At 40.7% G+C, this 12,370-nt stretch overlaps 1 protein-coding gene across 6 annotated transcripts in view; it reads right to left on the bottom strand.

Moving 5' to 3' along the window:
* The window catches only part of LOC137020518 (sorbin and SH3 domain-containing protein 1), a 58,733-nt gene that overhangs the window by 28,975 nt on the left and 17,388 nt on the right, over positions 1-12,370 (bottom strand). For all 6 annotated transcript variants that reach the window (XM_067386196.1, XM_067386192.1, XM_067386197.1 and 3 more), the window contains exons 5-12: positions 12,214-12,329; positions 10,921-11,068; positions 6,005-6,153; positions 5,833-5,893; positions 5,629-5,703; positions 3,671-3,700; positions 3,455-3,551; positions 1,464-1,578 (exon numbers count right to left, since the gene is read on the bottom strand). In XM_067386196.1, coding sequence (XP_067242297.1) covers positions 1,464-1,578; positions 3,455-3,551; positions 3,671-3,700; positions 5,629-5,703; positions 5,833-5,893; positions 6,005-6,153; positions 10,921-11,068; positions 12,214-12,329 — 791 coding nt within the window. The remainder of the gene's footprint in view (positions 1-1,463; positions 1,579-3,454; positions 3,552-3,670; positions 3,701-5,628; positions 5,704-5,832; positions 5,894-6,004; positions 6,154-10,920; positions 11,069-12,213; positions 12,330-12,370) is intronic.

Here is a 12,370-nt window from a genome sequence, read left to right as displayed (position 1 = left end):
ATTTTTAAAGTTCTGCTATGAATATCAATCTGTTTGCATTGTTGTTTAACAATAAAATACTGCAAAATATTTTCTACATTGTTTTAAAAATCTATAACACAATAATTATGTTATATTTAATATTATATTACACTACCATTTAAAAGTTTGGGTCAGTAGGATTTTTTAATACATGAATACTATTATTTTATTATGAAATGAATGTATTAATTTGATCAAAAATGACAATGACATGTATGATTATTACAAAAGATTTCTATTGGAATCTTTATTCCTTTTGAACTTTCTATCCTGAAAAAAAGTATCATATGCAATGTATCATATCAAAATATTAAGCAGAACAACTGTTTACAACATTGATAATAATAAGAAATGTTTCTTGAGCAGAAAATCAGTATGTTAGAATGATTTCTGAACGATCATGTGACCCTGAATACTGAATATTCACTGGAATAAATTACATTTTAAAATATATTAAATTCAAAAACAATTTAAATTGTTATAATATTTTACAATATTACTATATTTTACAATATTACTGTATATTACAATATTACTGTGTTATAATATTTTACAATATTACTGTATATTTTGTACTGTAATTTTACTGTATTTTTGATCAAATAAATGCAGCGTTCATAAGCATAAGAAATGTCTTACAAAATCTTTTCAACCCCAAACTTTTGAACAGTAGTGTACAATATCATTTAAAAAGAATTCAAAATTTTACAAAAACAAAGGACTGTTCTCTGCAGAGCTCAAATGGAGACACAAGCAGCACATTATCTTCTGCCCTAGATAGGACCTGACCTAGAGCCATTTTAATTACTTTCCCTAACAATTAGGAAAAAATGAAAGCCCTAACGCAGCTTGCACTTTCTCTGCTTCAGTTGCTTCATTGACAAGGATCCAACGTGCTTTGCTTGGCTTCTACAATAAACCTATTTCAGCGGTATGTCATCAGAAAGACATTATATAATACCAGCAGCTCCCAGAATGAGTCATGCTAAAAAGATTGAATCACTGAATGTCATAGTAACAAGCCTTCCTGAAAATGACCAGACTGCAGACACATACAAGCCCCTGTAGGAGTCTCTATTCTTAACTGGGTCTGGACAATGCTAGTGTCACTTATTGATGATCTTTTTATAGCTGAGTAAAAGGTCCTCCTACTTTCTATATGATGAACTAAACGTTACTGTAGTGCGTGCACTGTATGCATCAACAAGCTATGATCGTGTTATATATGCTACGCACAGTATCACTACATTGAAGACGTCACCAGCACAAGTCACCTACCGAGGTCACTTAATAAGACTAGCAAGAGACACAGCTGTGAGTGTGCTGTCCTTGTAAGTGAAACAGGCAGAAATCAGCTCTTGCAGCATCAAACGGCATGCACAGATCTCCACCTCCACCAGCAACAGCACTCAGAAAACATGCATGTATAAAGAGCATCATACCGGTCTCTCCAGCTTCAGCACTGAAGACTTTCCTGGCTCGTACTCAAATATGCTCTTGGGCTCGGCGCGGTACTTCCTGGTGTCTACTTTCTTGTCAGGGGGCTCCCACTCATTCCTGCAGGGATGCATGGGGGGAGAGATGGAGTGATAGAGCAAGGGAGGTGGAGAGTCACCATGGCAACCAACAAGGGCAAGTTTTAGTTAAGCGTTCCCATACATGCAGGTTGTGTTTTAAAAACTAGGCATACATCTCATATAAAAGCACTTTAATCATATAATAGACAATGATGTATTGGAGAAATATTCTGCAGTGTTATCCATACATATTCAGTAAACTATTTTGCATAATTCTAATTTAATACAAATTTTTCTTTACAAATTATTGTAACACTTTACAATAAGGCTCATATCTTTGACTTTAGTTATGCATTAGGTGCACCAACAATATTTACAGCATTTACTAATCTATACCACGTACATTTATACACATTTTTATAAACATTATAACAATAATATTCTATAACATTAGTTTATTTATATACATATATGTAAATATACTATTGTTCATATTATTAATTCATGTTTGTTCATAATAAAGTAATTAATTGCATTATAAGAAATAAAAAATTCACCTTGTTAGTTCACGAGATATTATTCATTGACTAATCTGAATTAATTTAACCTTATTATAGTTTAAAAATTAACATTAATTTCAGAATTTCTTTATTTATGTAGATCCTGACCCCCAAATAAAGCAGAATCTTTAATATTTCTTATTTATTTAATGTCATAATGTTTTGTTTTCCAAATTATAAAACCATACTTATCGTTTTTAACCTGTTTAACCTCCAAATTTAAATCACTGTAATTCAAGAATGCTTTGAAATATATAAGTTTGGTTTTGTTTTAAAGAAGACATTCAGCATTCAGAAGACATTGTTGCTGAAGTGAAAGCACTTCAAAAAATTAAAGTATGAAAAAGTTATATAAGTACGTACTGTAAATCAACTGTACTGTACTAAATATTTTATATTTTATATAAACTATATATTTTACAAAATAATTTTTACAAAGCCATATGTCTAAGTTGTCCAAGTTGTGTTCCAAATTTGAAGTTGATATCACAAAAATTGAAGTTTGATTTTGTTTAGGTGTTGTACCAAAAATAGCCACTGAGTGTCACCCACAATTAATTGAATTAAAAAAAAAAGGTATGCATTCTTCTGTAACAAATTAATATGTTTCTGTCCAAATATCACTTCTATCACAAATCAGATGCCAAATATGGAAGCTTGAGATTGAGACCTTTCCGACGATATGTGTTTTGTCAAGATTAGAAAAGTTTTGACTATAAAGTACTTAAAATAAACACCAACTAGAGGGAGGAGCCCGCTAAAAGGATTTAAAGTACAGTTTCCATGGTAAAGCAATGTCCAATTTCAATTTCACAGTTTTACAGGATGAATTCTGAGTTTTTTAAGCTTTTGAATGATACCTACTTTATGATGATCACTAAAATAAGTGATACAAAAAAAGGCAATAAATAAAAACAGCACCAAGCGCCCGTTAGCAGGACGGTGACAGTTAAGTGATATAACATTTTGAATCTCATATTTTCAGAGTGATCTCAGACGTTTAGGCCCTACTGTATATTTAAAACCTAAAATGATGAAATGAATGAAGGTATTTAATACTTAATGTATTTTCTGCTGGTGAACACTGATGACTGAAATAAACAGGTATCTATTATGATTTCTAACAGCAACATCTCTAAGCCAACACATGCTTGTTAAGGCCGCATGACAGATGCTAAAATACAGTGTTTCACATATTGAGGTCTTGTGAAGAAATGTCATCATCTCTATGTTGAGCAACACTAGCATGGTGCAAGAATTCACACTCTAATATGAAAGTTTCAGAACATCAGTCAATAAATGTGCTAGAATCCCCTCCATAATTCATAATATTTGTTTCATAGTGTCATCGCTCACCTCTGAGGTTTTAGGGAAGATGTGCGTGTTGGCACAGGCAGCTGTCCTCTTGAGCTTCCCATGTCTACTGCACTCTTGGAGCGAGGGACTGGCCGCACTTCAGAATAAATGCAAATAACAGGCACTAACTGAACTGAAACACAGCTTTCCTTTAATATTAAAAAAGAATGCATTATGTAGTTTTTATCATTTAGCTATTAACACACAAACACTTACCATCCTCAACACCATGTGCCGGCCTGTCATCTGAAAGAGTCAGAAAATACGTATTAGTTGTAAATAGTTAATAATAACCAGTGACAAAGCAATACAGCTGACATTTTTTTAGTGAAACTTGTAAAAAAACAGTGAAACTTACAACATATTGCATTTATTTCACATTTCAAATGTATTCCTGTGGTAGTTTGTAACCTGTTTTCTTATTGTGCTTATTAGTGTAGCCTGTGCTCTAATGCAGCATCTCCGGGGGGTATTCTAAACATCTGATATATAGTAGGTGAAAATTACAGGGATTAGTGTGACATATATAGCAGTCATTAACAACTAAACAGCAGCTCCGAAACAATGCCACTTTATTTCCTCAGACTAATCTAACCAGTAGATGGCACTATAACCACAGCAGTGTGTTCTTCTGATGCTGGAATATTCTATTAGCTGGTAAGTTACAATACAAATAAAACATTTTCACTAAAGAAATTAGGCATTTCAGTGATTATTATGCAACAAATACAAGCTGAAATGAATACTTCAGAGTCAGATCAGCCCATGGCATTGGTAACTTTGCATTCTTAAGAATCCAATGGATACACAACACCCATTCGGGGTGTTGTGACTGCTTTAATAATTCAGCATAATGGTTCTCTAAAAGCACAGCCATGAAGCACATCACAGAGGTATGAAAGCTCTTAAAATGGAGGTAATCAATCTATGAGTTTTAAATACATGGTGATGTGATCTTCTCGGTGTGTTGGAAATAGCTCCATTACCACAGCTCACCTTGAGTGTTATGATTGCCTCTTTAGGACAATCAATTTGTTGACACTATGTACATATAAAGCAGCATCTGTTGCACATAGGGATTTGTGAAAGAATTGACAAAAGATATTTAACATCTGACCTTATATATACTGCGGCTATACACAACCGTTCCAAAGTTTGAGTTCAATGAGTTCAGTTTGAGTTTCTTCCGAAAGAAATATGAATACTTTTATGAATACTCAGCGAGGATGCATTATAGCAATCAAATTTGATTTTTATAATGTCACAAAAGATTTCTATTTCAAATAAATGCTGTTATTTTGAACATTCATCAAAGAATCCTGAAAAATCATCACAGTTTTCACAAAAATATTAAGCAGCACAACTGTTTTCAACATTGATAATAATAAGAAATGTTTCTTGAGCAGCAAATCAGCATATTAGAATGATTTGTGAAGGATCATGTGACACTGAAGACTAGACTTAAGGTTGTTGAAAATTCAGCCTTGACATCACAGGAATAAATTTCATTTTAAAGGTGCCCTAGAATTAAAAATTGAATTTATCTTGGCATAGTTAAATAACAAGAGTTCAGTACATGGAAAAGACATACAGTGAGTCTCAAACTCCATTGTTTCCTCCTTCTTATATAAATCTCATTTGTTTAAAAGACCTCCGAAGAACAGGCGAATCTTAACATAACACCAACTGTTATGTAACAGTCGGGATCATTGATATGTACGCCCCCAATATTTGCATATGCCAGCCCATGATCGAGGCATTACACAAGGGCAGCCATTTAAAGGGGCCGCAGCCTAAATCGGCTCATATTTAATGATGCCCCAAAATAGGCAGTTAAAAAAATTAATTTAAAAAATATATGGGGTATTTTGAGCTGAAACTTCACAGACACATTCAGGGGGCACCTTAGACTTATATTACATCTTTTAAAAAGACGTTCTACGGCACCTTTAAAATATATTCAAATAGAACAGTTATTATGATCAAATAAATGCAGCCTTTGTAAACATTAGAGAGCAGTGCATATCCATTTTCATTTTGGTTTTCATGAACTGGATATAAAATGATCTAACACATACAAAGGGTTAAAAGGTGTTACTTAATGACGTAGACAGAAAAGAGTGGCATGGAGGAATGTTTAATTAAAGATCTGATTATAACTATAACCAAGGTACCTCTGGTTCTCAATGGCCTGTCATTGCTCTCTGGAAATATGTAGGTGGGACGGTATGGATTTTCTTCGACAGGCTCTGAGTATAAGGTGGGTGAAAGACAAAACATACTGACAAAGATGAATACACACATATATACATGACTGAGATGTGATCTGGACATATTCAGATTTGGAATCGATACACACAAAAAGATGGCATCTTTACCTGGGACTTTGTGAATCTGTTTGAACATATTTCTGTACCAGTCCTTTGATAGCTCTGTGTTCTAGAAGAGAAAAATATGCAGGTGGTCTTTTATTTATATAGGTTTTTGGATGTACTGTACTTATTTTAGTCAAAGTAAACAGGTGCATTATGAGAACTACCCATTTCTTACCCGTACTGGGACTCTGGGTGCCTGAACAGCTGAATATTCAGACAGTCTCACTGTCTTTCCTTCCATGCTTGCTGGACTCTCAGAGGAAGATCTATTCTGGCTGAGAGCAGGGCTCCGATTAGGGCCAATGCCCTGCTCCGCAAAAGCTTCTGAAACACATGACCACGAAGTCAGATCATACACGACCACACTGATCTGTTATTTCAGCCGAGACTTATCTAGGACGATACCTTCAAAGGGATCACTGAACGATTTAATGTTTAAATGAATAAGTCATGGCTACAGATCTATTCAAAAAGAACATTTTTCCTAAAAAGGTCAAATCCATTTGCATTTCTTGCAACACATCTCAATTATTTTGACCATTGCTGAATACCGTATACTAAAGCTACATTTCTCGTGTCTCTGAATGATGCACCTTTATTATGGATTTAGACCGTTTTGCTAATTTGACGCTTAAAAGGACGCTTGATGCTTGATGCTTCAAGTGCTGTTGGCATCCTATCTGAAAAAGAAAAAGTAATCAATATGAGGAGTCCGATGTCAAAAACTGCTGAGAATGATCTTTGTGGTAGCAGCTGATTAATATTTTTGTGGAAACCTTGATACATTTCAGAATTCTTTGATGTATAGAATGCACTGTCACTTTTGATCATTGCTAAATAAAAGTATTTGTCATGAATCCTGTCAAGTTCCGGACTACATCTCCCATCATCCTCTCTGCCACTCACCTGCACACACTTAACACTAATCACTAATCATCACACCCAGCTGCAGCTCATTACCAGGACTATTAAAGACTCTTACACACATCACCTCACTGCTAGGTCTTGTTTTCCCAAGTGTTGCATTTCCAAGCGTTATTTCCTGTCTGCCTGTCCTGTGTTACCGTTCCTGCCTGTTTCCTGTTTGTTGACCCGTTGCTGCCTGTCCTGACCATCGCCTGCACCTTGACTACGATTCTGCCTGTTCCTTGTTGTTCCCGTTTGCTCCCGTTTGACCCTGCCTGTATGACAACGCTCACTGTAAATAAAGCTTTGCATTTGGATCCCTACCTGAGTCCCGCCTTCGTTACAGAAGACCTAGCCATCCTCAGATCCAGCAGCTTGGTGAGTGTTCCAGTCTCAGCTATCATGAATCCGTCTGCTCAATTAATGTGTCTCCGTCAGGGAGAGAGAACCATTGAGGAGTATGTCATGGACTTTATAGAACTGGCACCGTTAACTTGTTTTAATGAGGTGTGCCTCATGATATTCTTCCGCGGTGGACTATCTGACCTGCTCAGTTCCGTCATGCCATTGCATCAGCCTGAGGGGTCGTTGGAGCAATATATTGTCCTCGCATTGCAGCTGAGTGGCTCTAGTTTTACCGTGGGTGTCGCGGAGGAACACGACACCACGTTGCATCACATAATGGCTGCCGCTAAAGAGGACATTCACAAGATGGCGTCTACAACAACAACAACGCCAGTTCATACCCCCGCTGATCGCCCAGAGTCAAGTCACGTCTTCGCTGATCGCCCAGAGCAATGTCACGTCGCCGCTGATCGCCCAGAGCACCGTCATGCCTTCGCAGATCGCCCAGAGCACCGTCATGCCTTCGCAGATCGCCCAGAGCAACGTCACGCCTTCGTTGATCGCCCAGAGCAATGTCACGTCGCCGCTGATCGCCCAGAGCACCGTCATGCCTTCGCAGATCGCCCAGAGCAACGTCACGCCTTCGCTGATCGCCCAGAGCAATGTCACGTCGCCACTGATCGCCCAGAGCCACGTCACGTCTCTAGATCAGTCAGAGAACGGCAAGGATTACGTTCCAGTGTGGTTGACCCACCGCTGATTTCAGCACGGGCGGCTGGTATTCCCAAGCATACACCAGCCGTCTCATTCTCAATCCCGCCGGCCGCGCCGCTCTCAAGCCAGCCGGCCGCTTCGCTCTCAAGCCAGTCTGCCGCTTCGCTCTCAGCCAGTCTGCCGCTTCGCTCCTCCAAGCCAGTCTGCCGCTTCGCTCTCAAGCCAGTCTGCCGCTTCGCTCTCAAGCCAGTCTGCCGCTTCGCTCTCAAGCCAGTCTGCCGCTTCGCTCTCAAGCCAGTCTGCCGCTTCGCTCTCAAGCCAGTCTGCCGCTTCGCTCTCAAGCCAGTCTGCCGCTTCGCTCTCAAGCCAGTCTGCCGCTTCGCTCTCAAGCCAGTCTGCCGCTTCGCTCTCAAGCCTGCCGGTTGCTACGCTCTCAAGCTCGCCGGTTGCTACGCTCTCAAGCTCGCCGGTTGCTACGCTCTCAAGCTCGCCGGTTGCTACGCTCTCAAGCTCGCCGGTTGCTACGCTCTCAAGCTCGCCGGTTGCAACGCTCTCAAGCTCGCCGGTTGCAACGCACTCAAGCGCCCTGGACGCGATGGACAAAATGGCTGCTTTGCCAGTGCCCACGGGCAAGATGGCCGCCCCTTCGGTGTCTGTGGACGTAGGGGTCGTTCCAGCCGTTGAGTTGGCTGCAGCCAGTGAGTCCGCTCCAGAGCCCACTCTCCTTGTTAGTCCTGCCATGGCCAAGAGGGCTGTTTTCACTTTTTATGTTCTGGCTGTCCTACGTGCGTGGAGGATGCACTCGAGCGCAATTGACTTTGAAACTGTATGCCAGCCCGAGCTCGCTGCCGTCCCAGAGCAGTACGAGCCCGCTGCCGTCCCAGAGCTGCCCGCTCTCCCTGATACAGACACGGAGGTCGTCACCGAGCTGCCCGCTCTCCCTAATACGTCTGCCCTGCTGCCGGCGCCACCGAACTCCTTGCCCACGCGCCCGTACGGACCCCGCTCAAAGCCCCACCAAATTTTGGGGGGGGGGATTTATACCTGTGGGTGGGGAGCTTGTGGGTGGGGACCTTGCCTGGACACTGCCGTTTTCAGACTTTGAACTACTAGGGCCATTTATGGACTCATTGTTGCGGCTGCCCAAGCCGCCTAACCTACCGTGGCTGCCCAAGCCACCCGACCTGCCGTGGCTGCCCAAGCCGCCTACCCTGCCGTGGCTGCCCAAGACACCCCGACCTGCCGTGGCTGCCCAGGCCATCTGACCCGCCATGGCCGCCCGTGGCAACTGACCCGCCGAGGCCGCCCGTGGCACCTGACCCGCCGTGGCCGCCCGTGGCACCTGACCCGCCGAGGCCGCCCGTGGCACCTGACCCGCCGTGGCCGCCCGTGGCACCTGACCCGCCGTGGCCGCCCGTGGCACCTGACCCGCCGTGGCCGCCCGTGGCACCTGACCCGCCGTGGCCGCCCGTGGCACCTGACCCGCCGTGGCCGCCCGTGGCACCTGACCCGCCGTGGCCGCCCGTGGCACCTGACCCGCCGAGGCCGCCGGCCCACTATGGCTGCCTGAGTTCCTGGACCTGCCCTGGAGACCTCCGTACCCGCCTGCACATCCAGTATCTCCTGCCTGTAGGTCTCCAGGGCACCCCCCCCCCCCCAGTTGTGCCATCTACGGCGCGAGGACGCGCCTTCCGGGAGGGGGACATTCTGTCATGAATCCTGTCAAGTTCCGGACTACATCTCCCATCATCCTCTCTGCCACTCACCTGCACACACTTAACACTAATCACTAATCATCACACCCAGCTGCAGCTCATTACCAGGACTATTAAAGACTCTTACACACATCACCTCACTGCTAGGTCTTGTTTTCCCAAGTGTTGCATTTCCAAGCGTTATTTCCTGTCTGCCTGTCCTGTGTTACCGTTCCTGCCTGTTTCCTGTTTGTTGACCCGTTGCTGCCTGTCCTGACCATCGCCTGCACCTTGACTACGATTCTGCCTGTTCCTTGTTGTTCCCGTTTGCTCCCGTTTGACCCTGCCTGTATGACAACGCTCACTGTAAATAAAGCTTTGCATTTGGATCCCTACCTGAGTCCCGCCTTCGTTACAGTATTAATTTCTTTAAAAATCATACTGAGCACAAACTTTTGAACGGTAGTTTATATAATTAATATCCACAATGCCCAAAACCATACAAGAGACATTATGTTATTTTAATTATGCTATTTTAAAGGTTCCTATTTTGTGGTCTCCTACTATAGTTTTACATAAACACTTTAATTTCCTCATAATATACACTGCTGCAACACCTCTTTTCTCGCAGTGTCTGAAACAGTTCGATAAAGGATTCCCCTCCTTTCCTAGAGCATACTCTGCTCTGATTGGTCAGATGGCTCAGTCTGTTGTTATTGGTCTACAGCATAAGTCAGAAAACAAAATACTCATATCTGAATTTCGGCTCTGGAGGTTTCCTCAGCACTTGTATACACAGTGATACGAACAGTAACGACAGTGTCAGTTTTACTGTATCAAATCGAGCCTAAGTCCTCATCCATTTGAAGTGCGTGCAAAGTGGACTTGCTTTCGCAGTGCAGAAAATGGCGTCTTCTTCACGTCAACAACACAAACCGAACTCTTCCAGACTCAACTATACAACTAAAGTGTTTGAGGACGAGCCAAGTAGATTGCGGCCAATGAAACTGGCAACAAATCTGTTACAAACCTATGTAGGTTTGTGTATGAAGTAAGACTCGAATTACTGAAGACTCGATTCTGGCAGTTTCAAAATCGACTCTTTCTTTTGAGAGACAATAACTCAATTTATTGTGCACTTTGCAGGCCTTTTACATTCCCAAACAGCAATTTTACACACTACCTGAAAGTTAATACCCAAAACAGCATAACAGGGGCACATTATAAAAATAACTAGAGATTCTATCCAAATCAGTACATGAAATCATAGACGTCTGATGTTAATTTGAACTCAAACATAACTTTGGAAACTAATCACATGTGAAAGTCAGAGAATATTCTAATATTCAGTGAAAGCATTTTGCTCTTTAATTCGCTTGATACTTGATACTACTTTTGATGCCACCTGAAATATTGAGAGGCTGGTATTTACCTCTGCTGCGCTGCAGCAAGACGATTGTTGGGTTCACACTGCTGGTGGGGGGATATGAAGAGGACACTTTGGCTGATGATGTAATAGCACGCGGTTGATCAAGGCAGGATGTGAGCTGAGACTGACTCTCACTTACAGGTGAGACCACCTGAAGAGGACACACAAAAGCACTGAAATAAACAAATTGGTTGTGAAATACAGACAACTTTGAATTTCTCAGAAATTTGCATGGAATTTGCATTCACTAAACATGTCTCTCAAGCAAATGATTGTTGCAAGGATTCTTCTGCAATGCTGCTGAAGACAATGTCAATGACAATAACATATAACAGCACTTTTTCTTGGTTACTTCTAATTTCTGTCATGAAGAATCCATCTAAACCAGGACTATTCAACCCTTACTTTATAATAACTTTTATTAAGAATATTGGTCCCACTTTATATTAAGTGGCCTTGACTACTATGTACTTACATCAAAAAATAAGTACAATGTACTTATTGGGTTCATATTGAATTGCAATTGGGATACAGGTAAGGTTAGGAAAAGCTTTGGTGGTATGGGTAGGTTTAAGGGTAGGGGTTAGGTGTAAGGGATGGGTCAACAGTGTAATTATAAATGTAATTACAGATGCAGGTGTTTTTCAAATATAAGTACAATGTAAAAACATGTATGTACACAATAAGTGCATTGTATCAAATCATTAATTTAAATGCAAGTATATAGTTAAGGCTACTTAATATAAAGTGGGACCAGAATATTTATGCTTAACCAGTGTTTAGCATTTTTATACTTTGGAATTAATTTAAGTGTTATAATAATAATACTTTGTGCATTTGTTAGTTTTATTAGCTTAAAATTATTTTAGAATTTTCTGTTTAGATTTAAATTTTCTAATTGCAGTTTTAGTAATTTTAGTACTTCAGCGTAAACTTATTTTTCACTTAAACTTACATTTTCTAAGTTTTTTCATCTGATATTTTTATTTCAGCTTAACGAAAACATTTTTAATATTCCATTAACAATACAAAACTGTTAGTTAAAAATAAGTTAATAGTTAGAAATTGATTTTTATAGTATTTTCCCTGCTGACGCCCTTGCTTGTGAAATATTGACAACATATCAGTCGTTGCACTCATTTAAGAGTGCAGTGTTCGAAATTTTCCTCACTGTTGTCTCCGGAGATCTTGGGATCGAGCTGTTTAATTAGCACTGATATAAATATCTAAATGATATTTTTTGCAAGAAAGCAAAGCATCGCTAAAAAGTATTGACCTTCAGACATGGTGACTCACCTTTGTTGGTGTCTCATTGACTTGAGTTGAATTTAAATCAGCTCCGGTGTTGTTTGCACTTCTCTCAGCCAGACTTGTTTCTGTGGCATCTCCATTGACCGCACCAAGCCATCCACCTGTAACAAATCCAAACAGTTTGGATTCTCAAAGGATCAGG

This window comes from Chanodichthys erythropterus, chromosome 5, assembly GCF_024489055.1.
Source record: "Chanodichthys erythropterus isolate Z2021 chromosome 5, ASM2448905v1, whole genome shotgun sequence".
Taxonomy (NCBI): Eukaryota; Metazoa; Chordata; class Actinopteri; order Cypriniformes; family Xenocyprididae; genus Chanodichthys; species Chanodichthys erythropterus.
Note: the sequence above shows the minus strand (reverse complement) of the source record. Positions and strands in the feature narration are given on the sequence as shown.